Source organism: Littorina saxatilis, linkage group LG1 (genome assembly GCF_037325665.1).
Source record: "Littorina saxatilis isolate snail1 linkage group LG1, US_GU_Lsax_2.0, whole genome shotgun sequence".
Classification (NCBI taxonomy): domain Eukaryota; kingdom Metazoa; phylum Mollusca; class Gastropoda; order Littorinimorpha; family Littorinidae; genus Littorina; species Littorina saxatilis.
This window is the reverse complement of record NC_090245.1, coordinates 11,959,191-11,980,889: the sequence shown is the minus strand read 5'-3', so window position 1 is coordinate 11,980,889 and position 21,699 is coordinate 11,959,191. Positions and strand designations below refer to the sequence as shown.

Here is a 21,699-nt window from a genome sequence, read left to right as displayed (position 1 = left end):
AAAACCCAACGCAGTATGATTGCATAAACACTTAAAAAAACAAAACACCCGGGTATGCACGGAACAACTCACCTGTGCACGTGGGACTTGCAGCACATGAACACAGCAGAAGCAGATCAGTGCTGTGACGCAAGAGGTAGAGAACAGTAGCAGGTTTTTATTGACTCACCTGAGTAATCAGTGAGGTTTTGTAAGGAGCAGTATCCGTCTGTTGGGACAAAATAGATAAAAATCGGTGTAGCAAATTCAGAGTATCCTGTTTCAGATGGTGTCGATTCTTGTCAAAGAGTCTTCATTAGTCTTGTTGATTTTGATTTGAAATCAGCAGTCACGGGCACTTGTGCAGGTAATTGTAGTACTCTACAAACCCTCATCTTCACAGGGTGCCTTGAGGAATGTTATTGTTGACGGCCTCTGTTACTAAACATATTAAGAAGCTCCAACAACCCTTTTGCTCTGGTATACTTTTGTGAAATCTTTTTGACAGATTTTCAGATATCCAGACCAAAGACTTCTCCACTTTTGAAGACCCCACTTTGCAGATGTTCTCTTCATAACAGCTGTAAAGTTCCGCCCCATTTTGAGACTGTCTTTCTAAGACCCGATTTTTTTCTGGGATTAAATAGGGGTAACGTATCGCCCTTACGCCTGAGTTGCTGGTCCATATTCAGGTGACACGTAACGACAAGCTGTGGAAGCAGTGGTTCGACAAGGACTGCCCAGAGGAGGAGGTCATCCCTGACGGCTACAACAACTCCCTGGACGTGTTCCGTCGCCTACTGCTGGTGCGCTCCTGGTGCCCCGACCGCACGCTGCCTCAGGCCAAGAAATACATCGGTGACACGCTGGGCCCCAGCTTTGCCGATGGCGTCATCCTGGACTTGGAGAAGATGGCGAAGGAAGGCAGCTGTCGCACCCCTTTGGTGGGTCTGCTGTCTCTGGGATCCGACCCCACCACTAATATTGAAAACCTGGCCAAGAAGTTTCATTTGGGTCAGTCGGCTTTTATCACATCCTCCGTTATAGTTGGGCTTATTGGTTTTACTCTATCTGTCTTCCTGTCCTGTCCCCACGAAGATCTCTGGTGTTTACTGGCCTATGGCGATGGCATGTGTTGTGTAGCTTTGTTGTGGGCGCATGTCATTCGTAACAAGTAATAAGACGCGTAAGGCGAAATAACAACATTTAGTCAAGCTGTCGAACTCACAGAATGAAACTGAACGCACTGCTTTTTTCACCAAGACCGCATACTCGTAGTTTCGTCAGTCCACCGCTCGTGGCAAAGGCAGTGAAATTGACAAGCCAGAATAGTGCGGTAGTGGTCGCGCTGCGCCTGATAATACGCTTTTCTGTATCTCTATTTTGTTTAGCTTGCTGAGTTTGTTTTTAATCCAAACATATCATATCTATATCTTTTGGAATCAGGGACCGACAAGGAATAAGATGAAATTGTTTTTAAATCGATTTCGGACAATACATTTTAATCATAATGTTCATATTTTTAATTTTCAGAGCTTGTTTGTAATCCAAATATAACATATGTATATGTTTTTGGAATCAGAAAATGACGAAGAATAAGATGAAATTGTTTTGGGATCGTTTAATAAAAAAATAATTTTAATTACAAGTTTCCGATCTTTAATGACCAAACTCATTCATTAGTTTTTAAGCCACCAAGCTGAAATACAATACCAAAGTCCGGCCTTCGTCGAAGATTGGTTTGCTAAAATTTCAATCAATTTCATTGAAAAATGATTTGTTATAATCGTTTACAGGCAGACAGGGTGTGCCGAAGAAAAATTTCCATTTTTATGTAATATTTTAATGGACAATAAAGTGCTGTTATTGTTATTGTTATTGTTATTGTGACAGTGCCGCCTCAACTTTGACAAAAAGCCGGATATGACGTCATCAAAGGTATTTATCGAAAAAGTGAGAAAAAAACCGTCCGGGGATATCATTCCCAGGAACTCTCATGTCAAATTTCATAAAGATCGGTCCAGTAGTTTAGTCTGAATCGCTCTACACACACACACACAGTTTATGTTAAAACATTTAGTCAAAACTTGACTAAATGTAAAAATGACAACTTGTGTTGAAATACGCCTCACTGTCAGCGCGTATTAACATCAAAACGGGAACGGGTGAGTATACAGTCCCCAGGCTTGTTCTTTGGGCCTTTCTCTGTTTTGGTCTGTATGTTATTCTGGTATCAGTTGATTATTTTTTAGATCAGTAGCTGGCCTTTACGGCAGAAATATGAGAAATGGATTTTTTCCCAGATCAAAGTAGGGTCGAATTCTAGTCAAAACGTGTAAAATTGTCACTTTCTTCTATGTATATTGAGCTAACGAAGCAGATAGTTTGTTTTTAATTCGTATTACTTATGGCGAAAGTGAGTGTATAAGCGTTTGCTTTTCTTGTTTGTATTGCTTTTGGTGTTTGTTTGCTCTACAACTAGAAATTGTTGACTTTTGTCTTATCCTAGAATGTCGCAGTATCTCCATGGGTCAAGGTCAGGATGTGCACGCTCGTCGTATCATGGCCAACGCCTTCAATGAAGGGGAGTGGATGCTGCTGCAGAACTGTCATCTTTCCCTGGACTACGTCAGCGAGGTCATGGACACCATCCTGGACACTGAACACATCAAGGAGGAATTCAGGCTCTGGGTCACCACCGAGGAACATAAAAAGTTCCCTATCAACTTCTTGCAGGTACCGTACCCTGGAGTCTTTTCTATCACTGCTGTTTTCATTGATACATTTACTGCGGGTCCTCACGGAGGAACACACACAAATTCACAATCAACTTCTTGTCGGTAAGTTTCTTTCCTACAGTATAGATTTGTTCATGATGTAGCAAAGTGCACTTCGCTACCCTAAACACTCTAATCATCGCATAGCGAAACACCCTTGTGTACAGTACAAACGGGATAACTCATCCCATAGCAGACGATACGATGATGCGCGCGCACCTTGCCGGCGCAAATTCTAATACAATACCTTTCTTTATAATATCTACCTAACTTCTATCTTTCAAAGTCCCTTTTATCTTTGATACGGTCCTAATTATATTTAGGTTTGCATAGAAGTCACTGATTAGGCTGGATGGCTGCATATTATTGTGTTATTTACGATAATGCTTCGAACTGACCAAAGCGTCACTCTGACCTTGACCGGTTTTCATGTATCGTTGAGAGAAATTGATTCTCACAAACTCATCTTTGTCTTTTCAATCATTGTTTTGTCATTTTTGTATCACTATTACATATCCCGTACCTATGTTGCATATGATTTTAGTTTGTTTATAAGGATTTGGTTGTAATGAGTGATGCTTGGTTCCTCTGCAAAGATTGCTAATTTATGCAGACAGGTACTCGCGCAGGAATTTAGCCGATTCCATTTACTTTCGGACTTTACCGCTTCGTACTAAGTCAATGTATAATTTTCCCCCAAGTAACGCATATCATGATGTTTGTCTAGGGTTCTTCTTTTTATCTGTATGATTTATGAGTTTGTCCATTATTCCAGTTTAGAGAGTTTTGTAATTTTCCGCACTGAAGTTGGTTCAGTGCCTTCACTAGGACCATTGTTTTTGCATCTTACTAAATAAATATAAGTTTTTACGAAATGTGATCTATTGCAATGGAAAGCTAAAGGTCGTAGCTTTAATTTGATGTATTGTTTGTTAGGATTGGTTATGTATTTGTTTAAATAACGTAGGGTAAAGCAAGTGTAAGAAACACAGATTCCGTGTTTCTAGCCGTATTCAGGCGAGTTTTCATCACCGCCGGACGGTGCTTTCTGTGCAGTCCGCGCCGGGGCTATAAGTATAAGCCGGACCCCGGCATAAGGATGCATTCGCTCCTAGCAGCTGAACACGACACTACACTTGCTTTGCTGTCTACGGGTTTCGCCTTCGGCCTCTACGTTTCCTTGCATTGTTTTCTTGAATAAAAAGTTGAAACAAGACGCTTGGACTTGGGCTTCGTACCTACTTCTACTACCCTTCCACTCCTCCACTACATTTGGCGCTGCGAGCAGGATACAGAAACATCAACTGAAAGAAGACAGTACAGGCAAACATGGCGGACGAGGCAAACACCCCCAACCTGCGGCTCTGCAAGCTGAGGCGTTTCACCGGCGAGGGCGACTGCGCCGAGACTTTCATCCAGGAGGCCAAGCTGATCCTGCAGCTACAGACGGTCCCTGCACTTGCTGCAGCGGCATGGATCCTTGGAGCGCTGGACGGAAGGGCTCGACAGGAGGTCATCAGGCGACCAGCAGCGGAGGTCAACACGCCAGCTAAAATTTACGCCATCTTGGAGCAGACGTGGGGCGACCAGCGAGATAGTGTCGCACTGGCTGCCGCCTTCCACAGACGACAACAGGGTCTCGGCGAGTCCGTTAGCGAGTACGCCAGCCACCTACGCGCTGTGTGGGCCAAGACCAATGCTGCCGAGGCCAACACACTGAACGACAATACGCTGCGCAAGACCTTCGCCACAGGACTCCACCCACAATCCCTGAAGCGTGACATGTGCCGCTTCCTTCGACGAAGTGTTATTTTGCGGTTGTGTGACCTTGAGATGGAACTGTGTGGTGCCCATTTGGTGAGTGTGACTATAGCCCTTATTCAACGGACTGTGTATGACGGTGTAGAGAGCCTACAGGACTCAGCCAGTGTATATACTGTACTCGAGTAGCTGTAGCGCGTGCAATCCCATTCTTAGCTAGTGTGACACGTCATATCGGACTTGACGGATACAGACTTGGGCTGGTGACGTTAGCCATGTGGTATTACATAAGACTTTCCTCGGTGTTCGCGGCAGTGAAGTGACGCAAGTGTTGCGTCCACGAAGAGACTCGCAGGTGTGTTTACTGCCGGGTGTTTTGTTGCCGTTTAATTTGTTGATGTTTGATAATGTTCATTTTCATGTATGCTATGCCATGTTTCTTGCATTGGTATGATTGATATTGATTGTTGCGATTATTTGTCATGATGCTTTGAGTGGAATGTGTTGGCGGATGTTTGCGCTTATTGAAAGATTTTTTTTTGGCACAAGCAGATACTACAAATCTGATGGTAATTGCCACCTAGGGTTGAAAGTAATTTAGTGAATACTTGCTGACCTTCAAATAAGGCCCTGTATCATCACTTTCTTAATTGCTCTCTTAAGCGTAAACTAAGTTATGATTTACCTTGTTACCTTTAAATAGGCTTGGTACAGATCATTTGTAATGTTGGATGTCATTGCATTGTGTCAGGTGTATTGTACATGATGTATCAGTCATTTTAACAGTGTCAGGTAACTACGTCATTCATTAGTGAATCTGTCCATTTTGTAACTGTTACGTTTTTCACCTAAAATACGTCTTAAACACAGCCTTTACTGTAAAGCCGTGAGCGAGAGTTTTTGTGAGTGTTGAGCTTGTGCATACAAGAGCGCACATTGAAAGAGAAATCCTATATTATCAACTAAACGGATTGGTGGGGATGAAGGTTGCATTTTTGTATGGTAGTGTTGACATTGTGTTACTTTTTCTCAGTGGAGAAAATTTGATAATTGTAGCAATGTTTTCCCATGAAATTCCTGATTGTTTGCACTTTTATGTTTTTGACGCAGTACTTTGATCATATGTGAGACACTTTGTAAAATGCAGGCCTCACTTTTGATTTAGCAAAGCTGGTACTGATCACGAGAACATGTTTTTGTAACTGTCGATTTTCTCAGTGACATATGTGAAAGTCATAGGCAAAGTTTTCGCAATTTTTCTCTTTTTGGATAATCTAAGATGGTTTGATAAATTCAGCCCTTAGGCTTTCCTGTTTTTCTTAAAATCAGCGCGGCCGCTGATATGTAAAAGAGTTGGGGGGGATGTAGCAAAGTGCACTTCGCTACCCTAAACACTCTAATCATCGCATAGCGAAACACCCTTGTGTACAGTACAAACGGGATAACTCATCCCATAGCAGACGATACGATGATGCGCGCGCACCTTGCCGGCGCAAATTCTAATACAATACCTTTCTTTATAATATCTACCTAACTTCTATCTTTCAAAGTCCCTTTTATCTTTGATACGGTCCTAATTATATTTAGGTTTGCATAGAAGTCACTGATTAGGCTGGATGGCTGCATATTATTGTGTTATTTACGATAATGCTTCGAACTGACCAAAGCGTCACTCTGACCTTGACCGGTTTTCATGTATCGTTGAGAGAAATTGATTCTCACAAACTCATCTTTGTCTTTTCAATCATTGTTTTGTCATTTTTGTATCACTATTACATATCCCGTACCTATGTTGCATATGATTTTAGTTTGTTTATAAGGATTTGGTTGTAATGAGTGATGCTTGGTTCCTCTGCAAAGATTGCTAATTTATGCAGACAGGTACTCGCGCAGGAATTTAGCCGATTCCATTTACTTTCGGACTTTACCGCTTCGTACTAAGTCAATGTATAATTTTCCCCCAAGTAACGCATATCATGATGTTTGTCTAGGGTTCTTCTTTTTATCTGTATGATTTATGAGTTTGTCCATTATTCCAGTTTAGAGAGTTTTGTAATTTTCCGCACTGAAGTTGGTTCAGTGCCTTCACTAGGACCATTGTTTTTGCATCTTACTAAATAAATATAAGTTTTTACGAAATGTGATCTATTGCAATGGAAAGCTAAAGGTCGTAGCTTTAATTTGATGTATTGTTTGTTAGGATTGGTTATGTATTTGTTTAAATAACGTAGGGTAAAGCAAGTGTAAGAAACACAGATTCCGTGTTTCTAGCCGTATTCAGGCGAGTTTTCATCACCGCCGGACGGTGCTTTCTGTGCAGTCCGCGCCGGGGCTATAAGTATAAGCCGGACCCCGGCATAAGGATGCATTCGCTCCTAGCAGCTGAACACGACACTACACTTGCTTTGCTGTCTACGGGTTTCGCCTTCGGCCTCTACGTTTCCTTGCATTGTTTTCTTGATTAAAAAGTTGAAACAAGACGCTTGGACTTGGGCTTCGTGTGTCTACTACTACTACCCTTCCACTCCTCCACTACAATAATAAATACTTTTTGTGTGTGTGTTACAAATTAACTCTAGGTCATCGCGGAGGTACGGGAAAACCCGTTCCATCAACTTGTACCTAACCTTCATACCGTAGAGTCCTTCTTAGACACAACCTTTTTTGGTGTGTGCCTGTGACTCTCTCTGGGTCACCACAGAGGAACATAGAAACTTCCAATCAACTTTTGGCCGGTACCTACTTTAGCGTCTTACTTGGTCACACCTTTGTGTGTGACAAATTAATTACTCTGGGTCACCACGGAGTAACACAAACAAGTTACTCGTCAGAAAAAAAAGAAGAAAAAAAAAGAAAATTAATCGTCAGCTTCTTGCAGGTACCTTACCAACCTACCGATGACCCTTTCTTTGCCAAATCCTTTGGTTGTTTGTCTGTGTACATGACAGCTTTCAGCACCATGCAGTGAAACCGGAACTGTTGTTTCATGCTCTTTCAACTGTGAGATAAACACAAAACTTATTGAGATGCAATTCTTCTGCGCTTCAACTTACTTTGAGAGAACAATCTTGGGGATGCATTTCTTCTGTATTGCAACTTTAAGGAAAGAAAAAGCTGGAGGTGCAGTTCTTTCAACTTTAGGATAAGAGTGCGGAGATACAGTTATATATTCTTGTCACGTTTCAATATATCACAGAAGGTGATTATGAACGGTTAGTTACTGCTAACTAACTAACCACACCACGATCCACTCTCGCAGTCATACAAATAGATAGAATCAACAAAAGTATAAGTTTCAGACGCCTGTTTATATACTAACTCGCCACCTCCCTCGAGACTTCACTCCAAAAGATGTTTTACGTTCAAAACGTAAAATATAGGTCACTGACAAAAATGCCAGTTAAAGTTTAGAAAATGATAATAACACGCTGATCCCGTGTATAGCTAGAAAAGATAGCCGGTTATGCAAAAGTGCTGGTTAAAGCAGGTGTCACACACCCCACGTCGTCACCACTCAAATATAATCACAAATACACAAGGTGACTTGGTGGTTAAAGGCGCAATGGCATGGTGCACTTAGCTTTTCGTTACGGAGTGGGCGACCCATAAATAGTCCTTCCCCACTACTGCTTCGTTGATTGGAGTGCCGGTTGGCGTGGAACGAAGCAGGGAATCGTGGGGAAATCAGGCGCCTCACTCAGCTGCTGAAGACAACGGGTGTCGTTTAGGTGACGTCACTGCCTGCCGGAAGACCCCTGCAGACGATGACGGCATCACCGGTTATCCCAGCAGCAGTAACAGCATACAGCAAGACAGCAACAGCGATGACCCGGTTACAGCATAAGTAGCTAGGCCAGTCACGTAGCGTAGAAAGTAGTAGGCCGCAACAAAAAGCATCGGTGCACTAAACATTCCACGCAACCCTTCACCCTCCACCTTCAAACATGTCACCTTTACATATTTCATCGAGCACGTGGGCCTGCACAAACGAACTTTTAAAACAACAAATCAGCCATTTTCCTTCCTTCTCTCCATATCTGCAAAAACCATATACAGATGATATTTTAGCGTCACAAAGAGCAAATTATGCGCTAACCTGGAAAGAACAACAGAGAGTATTTCATTCCACAAACACAGACTCGTCAACAGCGTTAAATAATGATTTATTACCTCAACAGCCTAATGTAAGTAGCTCTCCTTTAAGCGAATCCGCTCCCTTTTGAATGGCTTCCGTCCGTCGACGAAAATACTGCCATCCCCTTCTTGCTGAATTACTTTATGCGTGGGAAAAATCCCCCGCTCAGCTAAGAATCAAAACCTGTCAACCTTGTTGACCAGCACAGGTAACAGCGAAAAGTTTTCTCTCCTTTGTAGTTCCGTAAAGCCCTACTGTACCATGCAGAACGGCACTCTGACTTAAAATAATATGTCAACAAGTGTAGAAGACCATCTAACTTTAGGATGGAGGAAAAACGATCCTTCTCTGTCGCTGCCCTGTGTTCGAGTGTCCTCTCATGTCTTTCCCAAACAACCTTGAAAAAAACATCACGTGACTCCACGTGTCCCGTATCCAGATTAGTTACAGTCCATTTTGCCAAGCAAGCAAAATCACGCACGTGGAACCCCTGTATCAAAATATCACCCCTCGCATGCCAACCAGGCGTGCAGGAAAACGTATTTACCGTGCTAAGCTCGGTCAGCAGAAAATAGCCCGTACAAGCACAGGCGCTTTTCGTCATAATTTGAGAAAGGCACCCCACAGAGTGTTCCTTTCTCAATCCATGTCACTAAATCGTGACAATTCTATTTTCTTTCTACAACTACAGATCTCCATCAAATTTACCAACGAGCCTCCTCAGGGTGTGAAGGCGGGCCTGAAGCGAACGTACGGAGGTATCACGCAGGATTTCCTGGACTACTCCAACCTACCGCAGTGGAAACCTATTCTGTACGGAGTGGGCTTCATGCACACAGTAGTGCAAGAGCGACGCAAGTTTGGACCCTTGGGCTGGAACATCCCCTATGAGTTTAACGCTGCTGACTACAATGCCAGCGTCCAGTTTGTGCAGAATCATCTGGATGATATGGACATCAAGAAGGTAGGTGATTGATCTGTAACCTCTGAACGCCATGTAAATCAAATCTGTTTTGTAGATGTATGTAACGGATGTAGCTTACCTCTGTATAAGTATTGGGAAGACTATTTCTTTTTGTTTTCTATCCCAATTGTCTTCTTCAGTGAGTATTCTTTCTTTAAAACAGTGATTTACGTGGCATGCTTTCTTCAGTGGCTAAGATTGACAAAAATGAGTTGTCCAGTGTCTTACTCACTTAGCTTTTATGTCGATTTTATTTTCGTTCAATTCAGTGCAATTTTCCACAACATGAACAGCGATGAGATGTCTGAGAATTTGGTGTTACCTGTTGGTTTCCAGGATATCTGCGTGTGCTGCATGTTTGTTTCATTTCATTTCATTTTCATGTTCATAACTGTATTGTCCCATCGCTGGGAAATTCGGGTCGCTTCCTCCCAGTTGAAAGCTAGCAGCAACAGAGTCGCGCTACCCAGGTGTGTGTGTGTTTAGGTGTTATCAGCCACCTGCACTAAAGGCAGAATGACCTGGGTATTCTACGAGCCATAGTAGTGACACGGGGGTGGAACATGGATACCGTCTCTGAGTCTGCAGATAAAGGTGACCCGTGTCCGTCCCAGCCCTGATTCCAACCCCAAGGATCCATGTCCAGTGCTCTACCAACTGAGCTACCGGGCCCCCAGGGATCTAATTGACAGAAGTGTGAAGGAGCACTTGCTATTGTTTGATCGGGAGCATCTCGTTACTCCCCCGTATCATTACTCTCCCGGCTCGTTACTCCCCCGGCTTGTTACTAACCCTAACCCTAACCCTAAGGGGGAGTAACGAGCCGGGGGAGTAACGAGCCGGGGGAGTAACGAGCTGATCCCGTTTGATCTGTGTGCGTTAGATGCTTATTGAGATCCAATGTGGTGACATTGTATGTTTCCAGGGTGTAAACTACTTCTGTGTTCGCTACATCTTTAGCAAGCTCTAGTATTGTGGCCGTGTGACAGGGCATATGTTTTTGTTTGTTTCCAAGGTGTAAACTACTTCTGTGTTCGCTACATCTTTAGCAAGCTCTAGTATTGTGGCCGTGTGACAGGGCATATGTTTTTGTTTGTTTCCAGGGTGTAAACTACTTCTGTGTTCGCTACATCTTTAGCAAGCTCTAGTATTGTGGCCGTGTGACAGGGCATATGTTTTTGTTTGTTTCCAGGGTGTAAACTACTTCTGTGTTCGCTACATCTTTAGCAAGCTCTAGTATTGTGGCCGTGTGACGGGGCATATGTTTTTGTTTGTTTCCAGGGTGTAAACTACTTCTGTGTTCGCTACATCTTTAGCAAGCTCTAGTATTGTGGCCGTGTGACAGGGCATATGTTTTTGTTTGTTTCCAGGGTGTAAACTACTTCTGTGTTCGCTACATCTTTAGCAAGCTCTAGTATTGTGGCCGTGTGACAGGGCATATGTTTTTGTTTGTTTCCAGGGTGTAAACTACTTCTGTGTTCGCTACATCTTTAGCAAGCTCTAGTATTGTGGCCGTGTGACAGGGCATATGTTTTTGTTTGTTTCCAGGGTGTAAACTACTTCTGTGTTCGCTACATCTTTAGCAAGCTCTAGTATTGTGGCCGTGTGACAGGGCATATGTTTTTGTTTGTTTCCAGGGTGTAAACTACTTCTGTGTTCGCTACATCTTTAGCAAGCTCTAGTATTGTGGCCGTGTGACAGGGCATATGTTTTTGTTTGTTTCCAGGGTGTAAACTACTTCTGTGTTCGCTACATCTTTAGCAAGCTCTAGTATTGTGGCCGTGTGACAGGGCATATGTTTTTGTTTGTTTCCAGGGTGTAAACTACTTCTGTGTTCGCTACATCTTTAGCAAGCTCTAGTATTGTGGCCGTGTGACAGGGCATATGTTTTTGTTTGTTTCCAGGGTGTAAACTACTTCTGTGTTCGCTACATCTTTAGCAAGCTCTAGTATTGTGGCCGTGTGACAGGGCATATGTTTTTGTTTGTTTCCAGGGTGTAAACTACTTCTGTGTTCGCTACATCTTTAGCAAGCTCTAGTATTGTGGCCGTGTGACAGGGCATATGTTTTTGTTTGTTTCCAGGGTGTAAACTACTTCTGTGTTCGCTACATCTTTAGCAAGCTCTAGTATTGTGGCCGTGTGACAGGGCATATGTTTTTGTTTGTTTCCAGGGTGTAAACTACTTCTGTGTTCGCTACATCTTTAGCAAGCTCTAGTATTGTGGCCGTGTGACAGGGCATATGTTTTTGTTTGTTTCCAAGGAGAAATTGCATCTGTGTGCGTTACATGTCTCTTGTGATCTAATATGGTGGCTGTGAGACAGATTTGCTATCGTTTGTTTCCAGGGTGTGAACTGGAACTGTGTGCGCTACATTGTTTTGAGAGATCCAGTACGGTGGCCGTGTGACAGAGCATTATTGTTTGTTTCCAGGGTGTGAACTGGATCTGTGTGCGCTACATGTTTTGAGAGATCCAGTACGGTGGCCGTGTGACAGAGCATTATTGTTTGTTTCCAGGGTGTGAACTGGATCTGTGTGCGCTACATGTTTTGCGAGATCCAGTACGGTTGCCGTGACAAGACATGACGTTGTTTGTTCCCACGGTGTGAATTGGATCTGTGTGCTACATGTTAATGAGATCCAGTACGGTGGCCGTGTGACAGAACATATTGTTTGTTTCCAGGGTGTGAACTGGATCTGTGTGCTACATGTTAATGAGATTCAGTACGGTGGACGTGTGACAGAGCATACTTATACTACTATTGTTTGTTTCAAGGGTGTGAATTGGATCTGTGTGCTACATGTTAATGAGATCCAGTACGGTGGCCGTGTGACAGAGCATAATTATACTACTATTGTTTGTTTCCAGGGTGTGAACTGGATCTGTGTGCGCTACATGTTCGGTGAGATCCAGTACGGTGGCCGTGTGACAGAGCATAATTATACCACCATTGTTTGTTTCCAGGGTGTGAATTGGATCTGTGTGTGCTACATGTTAATGAGATCCAGTACGGTGGCCGTGTGACAGAGCATAATTATACTACTATTGTTTGTTTCCAGGGTGTGAACTGGATCTGTGTGCGCTACATGTTTTGCGAGATCCAGTACGGTGGCCGTGTGACTGACGACTTTGACAAGCGTCTCCTCACTACCTTCTGCCGTGTGTGGTTCGGGGAGAACATGTTCTTACCAACATTCAACTTCTACAAGGGCTACATCATTCCAGTGTGCCAGAAGATTGACCAGTACCATGAATACATCAGTAGTCTTCCCAACGCAGACACACCAGAGGTGTTTGGGCTTCATTCCAATGCTGACATTACGTGAGTTCCTACAGTGTCTTCCTACAGTGTCCATATGATTATATGGCAATGATAAAAGGTATTGTTATGGGGGATGGCAAAATTCAAAAAAAAAGTAACTCACCAACTGGGCGAGTAACTTCAAGAAAGTCACTAGCCCGTCAGAAATGTCACAGGCTCAGTACATTAATGATTATGACTATCCGATTTCTTTTAACAAATAAAAGACAGACAGCCGGGCTGCGGTCAGCAATGAATAAGCTTTTCCAGCTGCATGGTGTCTTGTCTGGCTATTTTGTAATGTCCTTCCCGCAAGTTGCTCTCAGATTTGTGAGCAATCTGTTTTGTGCGACTTTATATTGTCCATCTTGAGCAATGGTGTTCCAGTTAAGTTTAAATGCGTCATTTTGACAAAATAAAACCCACCATAGAACGTCACGCTCATGAGAAAAATACCTATCTCAGTGTTAGGCATTTATGTAGTGAAACTACAGAGGAAGCTACTGGGAGGGTATCTATCATGTGTTAGAGAGTACAAACTCTCAGACCATCGGAAACCATTGCCACGGTAACGTAAGCAAAACTGCCGATCTCGTTTCTTGAGTTAGGCACTTTTTCTTTATGATACAGGAAGACTTGTTTTGAGAATGTGAAAGTATGCAAATGCTCTTTGTGGGTTATTATGCAGTTTTGCTGATTAAAAATGATGCTGTCAGCTCTTTATCTCACGTTTATCCAGCTGTCACCTGCAATTTATAACTAAAATGAGATAGGCAGATTGTTCAGAAACCAAAGACAGTTTTTTTGCGTTTTTCTCCAAACATTAAAAAATGACATAGGCAATTATCTTATGAGCGTGACGATAATCTCCCTATCGAATTTACAACTCCCCTCCCCGCCAACAGCATTCACTCACCGGTGTTTCTTGAATGTTCTATCTCTTTACTTTCTAATACTGTTTATTTTTCTCCTTTGTCGGCATCAGTTGCGAAAGTAGAAACAAGCCGTAGCGCGTCCAAGACAGAAGCCTCGTTCTCGTTTCACTGGAACATGGCGGCATTTTTGCAGACAACAGAAGTTCTTGCCTCTGTAGTGTTTATATATCATTATATAGCTTTGACACTAGATAATACAACCAACATTGCATTTGACCAGAATCGTTACTAGCCAGCCGGGTCAGATGGTTTCTAGTAACCCCGCAGATTTTTACTCTTCATCCCGGGGTAGTGTTTTTTCTTCATTTCTTCAGTGTGGCATGAACTTTATTCTGTAAGTTTTTAGATGTATGTCTTGGGCTGCTTGCTGAGTGTGATAAGCCCTTGAACTGAATTTCTATTGCGTGTGCTCGAGCGTTTGTCTGGAAACACACACACACCCTGGAGTATTAAAACAAAATAACGACAAGTGGACAAGATATTCTGCCAGAAATGGACTGCTTAGTCAGTGTTGTAAATGGGTGGCTGGTGTACAGGTACCAGAGCAAAACAGCCCAGACCGTGCTAGACGCCATCCTGAACATCCAGCCCAAAGACGCCGCCGCTGGTGGGGGCGAGACCCGCGAGACTGTGGTGTACCGCATGGCAGGCGACATGCTGGACAAGCTGCCTCCAGACTACCTGCCTCACGAAGTTGTGGAACGTCTGCAGAAGATGGGCATCCTGCAGCCCATGAACATCTTCCTGCGTCAGGAGATCGACCGCATGCAGAAAGTTATGACCCTGGTGCGGAACACACTCACCGACCTCAAACTGGCCGTCGACGGCACCATCATCATGAGCGAGAACCTCAGGGATGCCCTCGACTGCATGTACGACGCTCGCATCCCAACGAACTGGTCTAAGGTGAAATGCCTGTTGCATGATGTTTATCACAGAATTGAGAAAATCGCGGCTGCATGTCGACGTTCGCATCCGCCATCTCAAAGAGCTGGTTTAGGGTAGGATGCCTGTTGCATGATGTTTATCAACGAGTTTAGACCCTCTCGACGGCTTTTATGAAGATGGCGTCCCCAAGACTTGTTGGATTATGTTGATCATGGACTTAGATAACCTTTCGACTAACTGTATAAAGATGGCGTCCCCAAGACTTGTTGCATTATGGTTATCATGGACTTAGATAACCTTTCCACTGCGTGTATGAAGATGGCGTCCCCAAGACTTGTTGCATTATGTTTATCATGGACTTAGATAACCTTTCGACTGCGCGTATGAAGCTGGCGTTCCCAAGACTTGTTACGTTATGTTGATCATGTACGTACTAAGATAACCTTCCACTGCGCGTATGAAGCTGGCGTCCCCAAGATTTGTTGCATTATGACTATGTTGATCATGGACTTGGATAACCTTTCGACTGCGCGTATGAAGCTGGCGTCCCCAAGACTTATTGCATTATGGTTATCATGGACTTAGATAACCTTTCGACTGCGCGTACGAAGATGGCGTCCCCAAGACTTGTTGCATTATGTTTATCTTCGACTTAGATAACCTTTCGACTGCGCGTACGAAGATAGCGTCCCCAAGACTTGTTGCATTATGTTTATCGTGGACTTAGATAACCTTTCCACTGCGCGTACGAAGATGGCGTCCCCAGGAGTTGCTTTAAAAATAACTCTGTCAAGATTTGCAAGCGTTGTTGAAGAGTTGCGCATCACTAACCAAAACCTTGTACATTGAACAGGAAACGCATGGTCGACCAGTTAAAGCCACGATCGCAGCGAATAACTGACTAATGTGTATGCAGTGTCCAATCGATCTGATGACTTTTTCTTTCAAAAATCTGCACATCAGAGCCACGATCAATGCAGCGATCGCTAAGCACGCCTGTCAGTTTCCCACGCTGCCGTGACCTCGGCCTCAAGCAAAACTCGCGTGACCTCAGACAAAACACGTTGTCGCTTACACTCGGGGCAAACGATCCAGCGTTTCCGCAACAAATCGTTAGCTGCGATGTGTATATGTTTGAAAGAAATGGGGTCTTATCGAGCTGATGCTGCATAAAATTCACATCGGAGTCACTTATTTGGTACGATCGTTGTTTTAACTGGTCTACCATGTGTTTACGGTTTGATCATGTGTTTCTCGGTTGTCCGAGGTTTTGTTAACAGAGCGCAACTCCCTTCCGCTTGTAAATCCTGAGAGAGTCATGTCCAGAAAATGTCTATTGAAACTTGCCATTGCCCTGAGAACCATGGTTGCGTAACGCTCGCATTCCCAAGGCCTGGTTAAAGATAAAGTTATTACTTCATGCTGTTTACCATAGACTTCGGAACCTTGAGGTTGTATTTCAGTAAGCATCGTGAGAGAATCACTTTGTTGCATTCCAGCGCTAAAAGTCCACAAAATGGTGTACTGGCCTTTGGCTAGTACTTATAATTTTACTAACCAGAGAGCAAATTTTAGTATTTTTACTCGCCAAACCAACCATTTGTTTCAGCAACTTTACTCGCATTTGGCGAGTAGATAAACATTTCTACTTGCCATTTACATGTTTTTACTTGCCATGGCGAGTAAAATACTCGCCACTTTCAGGCCTGCATTATATGCATCGGCATGGGGACCATCACTTCTTGAAAGCTGCGCGAAGCCAGAGCTACACTGCGTTTCAAGTGATATTCTATTTCAGCTACGTATGCCTTTCGTCAGCGCAGCAACCACCAGCAATTCACTGAATGCGTGCTAACTGGGTGAAGTCAAAGTGACTCCAGATACGTTTCTCACGTCAAGTGGGGTTCTGCTAGATATGTATGCATTTCGTCAGCATGGAGTTCGTTATTTTTGACTCACATGCGAAGCAAAAGTGAGTCTATGTACTCACCCGAGTCGTCCGTCCGTCCGTCCCCCCCCGTCCGTCCGGACGTCCGTCCGGAAAACTTTAACGTTGGATATTTCTTGGACACTATTCAGTCTATCAGTACCAAATTTGGCAAGATGGTGTATGATGACAAGGCCCCAAAAACATACATAGCATCTTGACCTTGCTTCAAGGTCAAGGTCGCAGGGGCCATAAATGTTGTCTAAAAAACAGCTATTTTTCCCATTTTTGAGTCACTTGAGAAAAAGTGACTCTATGTAATCGGTCAGTGTTAGTCTGTCCGGCCGGCCGTCCGGCCGGCCGTCCGTAGACACCACCTTAACGTTGGACTTTTCTCGGAAACTATCAAAGCGATCGGGCTCATATTTTGTTTAGTCGTGACCTCCAATGACCTCTACACTTTAACGATGGTTTCGTTGACCTTTGACCTTTTTCAAGGTCACAGGTCAGCGTCAAAGGAAAAATTAGACATTTTATATCTTTGACAAAGTTCATCGGATGTGATTGAAACTTTGTAGGATTATTCTTTACATCAAAGTATTTACATCTGTAGCCTTTTACGAACGTTATCAGAAAAACAAGGGAGATAACTAGCCTTTTCTGTTCGGCAACACACAACTTAACGTTGGGCTTTTCTCGGAAACTATAAAAGTGACCGGGCTCAAATTTTATGTGAACGTGACTCATTGTGTTGTGAATAGCAATTTCTTCCTGTCCATCTGATGCCTCATATAATATTCAGAACTGCGAAAGTGACTCGATCGAGCGTTTGCTCTTCTTGTTCCCATTTTCTCTGAAGTTTTTGAGATTGAATACCTCACCTATATATGATATATAGGGCAAAGTAAGCCCCATCTTTTGTTACCAGTTTGGTTTACCTTGCTTCAAGGTCAAGGTCACAGGAGCTCTTCAAAGTAGGATTGTATACATATTTTGAAGTGACCTTGACCCTGAACTATGGAAGATAACTGTTTTAAACTTAAAAATTATGTGGGGCACATGTTATGCTTTCATCATGAGACAGATTTGGTCACATATGATCAAGGTCAAGGTCACTTTGACCCTTATGAAATGTGACCAAAATAAGGTAGTGAACCACTAAAAGTGACCATATCTCATGGTAGAAAGAGCCAATAAGCACCATTGTACTTCCTATGTCTTGAATTAACAGCTTTGTGTTGCATGACCTTGGATGACCTTGACCTTGGGTCACATGTATTTTGGTAGGAAAAATGTGTAAAGCAGTTCTTAGTGTATGATGTCATTGCTAGGTTTAGTTATTTGACCTTGACCCTGAAGGTCAAGGTCATGTAAAGGTCAAGGTCAAGCATGTGAGTCGTATGGGCTTTGCCCTTCTTGTTTCATTGATTGAGTGTAAAAAAGAAAGGGGGGCCCGGGTAGCTCAGGTGGTAGAGCACTGGACTTGTGATCAAAAGGTCGCTGGTTCGAATCCGGGCCGGGACGGACACGGGTCAACTTTATGTGCAGACCCAGAGACGGTATCCATCTCCCACCCCCGTGTCACCACAATGGCACGTTAAAGATCTTGGTCATTCTACCATAAGTGCAGATGCCTGATCCCACCTAAACACGCATACATCAAAAACCGTGAGGGCGTAACAACTCAAATCGTATAAACCAATTCATGTCCAATATAGGCAATTAAGACCTGACGGACAATAAGCCCCTTAACATTTACTAAAAAAGAAAGAGAAAAAAAGAAAGAAAAAGTTGAAGCCACATCCGGTTTGCTGTTTTGCCAAATAGTTCTCATCTGCATGCGTTTTGTAAGACAAATTCCCCCGGCCGAAATCGGCGTATGGCTGCCTAAATGGCGGGGTAAAAACGGTCATACACGTAGTGTACGTGGGAGTTTCAGCCCACGAACGCAGAATAATAAGAAGAAGAAGGTGAGACAAATACAGAATGAAGACAAGGTGAATTTACAATTACTCGTTGTCCTGTTTACTACTGTAGATTTCGTGGGCCTCCAGCACTCTGGGCTTCTGGTTCACGGAGCTGATTGACCGGAACGCACAGTTCCACGTCTGGTGCTTTGGGGGCCGACCTAATGTCTTCTGGATGACAGGCTTCTTCAACCCCCAAGGGTTCCTCACTGCCATGAGACAGGTGAGATCTTAGGGTGTATCTTGCTGTTCTCATCAGCTATCTTTCATGTTCCATTGAAATAAGCATCACATTTACCAATCAGTTACTGTGATTATTGAATGTTTCCTCGATAGTCCAGTAAACTGTTGTTCTCACTCAGATTACGTTTTAATGCCTTTCTTAATTAAGCCCAAAATTGGCTTCAGAAAGAATTCGCGAAGTCGACTCCGGGTTCAATTAAGAAAAGGTGTTAACCCGCGATTTGTAAAAAAGTAAAATGTTTTACAAATCACTTAAATGCGCCCGATATTTAACTTATCATATCCAAAGTGAAGGGATCTATTAAAAAAAAAAAAGTAATTACTTGTTTGTCCCATCGCTAGGAAATTTGGGTCGCTTCCTCCCAGTGGAAATCTAGCAGTAACAGAGTCACGCTACCCCAAAGTCAAGGGATCTATTAGTCCCGTTTCGCCGTTATCCCATTTCTTTTTCACCCCTATCCCATTTTCGCGAAATTTCTCAGGCCAAGTGTCATTTTACCACCATGTCATAATATAATAATATAAATAATAATAATAACGGGAATTTATAAAGCGCCTTATCAGAAGTTCAAAGCGCGTGACAACAATACATGTATACAAAAATCATACAATCACTGTCAGATTCAAACAACACATCATGCACATCTCACATCCCCAGACTCTATACTAAGGAACTATCCGTAGTGTTGTTGGAACAAGTGAGTTTTCAAATTGGACTTAAAAGATGGAATGGATGGAGAGTGACGTAATTGAAAGGGGAGTGAATTCCATAACTGAGGTCCATAGTACGAAAACGTGCGGAAGCCATGAGCCTTGCGTTTAAAGCGACCTTGACGGAGAAGTCGAGCATCATCAGAAGAACGAAGGGTGCGAGAGGGAGTGTAGAGGGAGACCAGTTCAGAAAGATAGGCAGGTGCCGATTCAGAGATGATATTGTAGCAGAAGCAGGCAGCTTTATACCTAATACGTTCAGATACAGGAAGCCAGTGAAGTTCTTTCATGTACCATTAGCTCCACATCCCCTTTTGGCGCAATCCCGTTTCGCTGTTGGTCCATTTCGCCCCCATCCCATTTCGCGACATTTCACAGGCCAAGTGTCATTTTACCACCATGTCATGTACCATTTGCTCCACTTCCCATTTTGGCGCAATCACGTTTCGCCGTTATCCCATTTCGCCCCATCCCATTTTTGCGACATTTCACAGGCCAAGTGTCATTTTACCACCGTGTCATACCACTAGCGCCACATTCCATTTTGTCGCCATGCCATTTTGCCGTCATCCCATTTCGCCGCTATCCCTATTTTGCGAATGGATTGCACCAAAATGGTATGTGGATCTAAAACCACCCCCACCACTCAGCGTAGAGGCTCTACAACAACAAATATTAATAATAATAAAAGGCATGCATTACTTTGTGGAATGCGATATTTTTACATTTTTACATTTTTACAAATTGCGGTTTTAGGTTCGACGTGATTTGTAAAATGTTTTTACATTTTTACAAATCACGGGTTAACAAAAGGGCGGGCCTTACCGACAATTCAGTGCGAGAGCTTCGTGAATCAGACTTCGCGAAGTCGATTTTGCTCAAATAATCTCAGGCTTTAGAAATGTTGACTAATACGTTTGGGCAGTTTTCCGTTTCCTTGTTTTCTTCCTTCTTACTTTTTGGTTTAAGAGACAACTGCCGAAACGCCAATCCAACAGGGTTGGCAGCAAATTCTATTATGGAAATCCATCTCATGAATGTTCACATCCACATCTCTTGGAGCTGCAATGACCAAAGCTACATCGGTCTCGAATAGCAATATCAGCTGAAGAGACGATAAAACACCATAACCAACCAACCAATCAATAACCAAAAACAGACTGACATAAACGAGTGCACGGAGTTGCAACCCTCGATCACAGAAAAAGAAGATTTAGATGTCAAGTTTATTATTTTTGAGTCACTTGAGAAAAAGTGACTCTATGTAATCGGTCAGTGTTAGTCTGTCCGGCCGGCCGACCGGCCGTCCGGCCGGCCGTCCGGCCGGCCGTCCGTAGACACCACCTTAACGTTGGACTTTTCTCGGAAACTATCAAAGCGATCGGGCTCATATTTTGTTTAGTCGTGACCTCTAATGACCTCTACACTTTAACGATGGTTTCGTTGACCTTTGACCTTTTTCAAGGTCACAGGTCAGCGTCAAAGGAAAAATTAGACATTTTATATCTTTGACAAAATTTTCTCGGAAACTATCAAAGCGATCGGGCTCATATTTTGTTTAGTCGTGACCTCCAATGACCTCTACACTTTAACGATGGTTTCGTTGACCTTTGACCTTTTTCAAGGTCACAGGTCAGCGTCAAAGGAAAAATTAGACATTTTATATCTTTGACAAAGTTCATCGGATGTGATTGAAACTTTGTAGGATTATTCTTTACATCAAAGTATTTACATCTGTAGCCTTTTACGAACGTTATCAGAAAAACAAGGGAGATAACTAGCCTTTTCTGTTCGGCAACACACAACTTAACGTTGGGCTTTTCTCGGAAACTATAAAAGTGACCGGGCTCAAATTTTATGTGAACGTGACTCATTGTGTTGTGAATAGCAATTTCTTCCTGTCCATCTGATGCCTCATATAATATTCAGAACTGCGAAAGTGACTCGATCGAGCGTTTGCTCTTCTTGTTTGATGAATGTCTTTGATGACGTCATATCCGGCTTTTCGTGAAAGTTGAGGCGGCACTGTCACGCTCTCATTTTTTAACCAAATTGGTTGAAATTTTGGTCAAGTAATCTTCGACGAAGCCCGGACCTTGGTATTGCATTTC

The 21,699-nt window shown here is 43.1% G+C and overlaps 1 protein-coding gene across 2 annotated transcripts in view; it reads left to right on the top strand.

The window, feature by feature from the left end:
* Positions 1-21,699, top strand: part of LOC138962139 (dynein axonemal heavy chain 5-like) — a 116,093-nt gene that overhangs the window by 90,809 nt on the left and 3,585 nt on the right. Inside the window, exons 61-66 of one of the 2 annotated variants that reach the window (XM_070333859.1) lie at positions 672-993; positions 2,489-2,715; positions 9,344-9,616; positions 12,676-12,938; positions 14,389-14,758; positions 18,705-18,857. In XM_070333859.1, the coding sequence (XP_070189960.1) occupies positions 672-993; positions 2,489-2,715; positions 9,344-9,616; positions 12,676-12,938; positions 14,389-14,758; positions 18,705-18,857 (1,608 nt within the window). Of the gene's footprint in view, positions 1-671; positions 994-2,488; positions 2,716-9,343; positions 9,617-12,047; positions 12,113-12,675; positions 12,939-14,388; positions 14,759-18,704; positions 18,858-21,699 lie in introns of those variants that run through there. The other variant, XM_070333867.1, reaches the window with a different exon arrangement.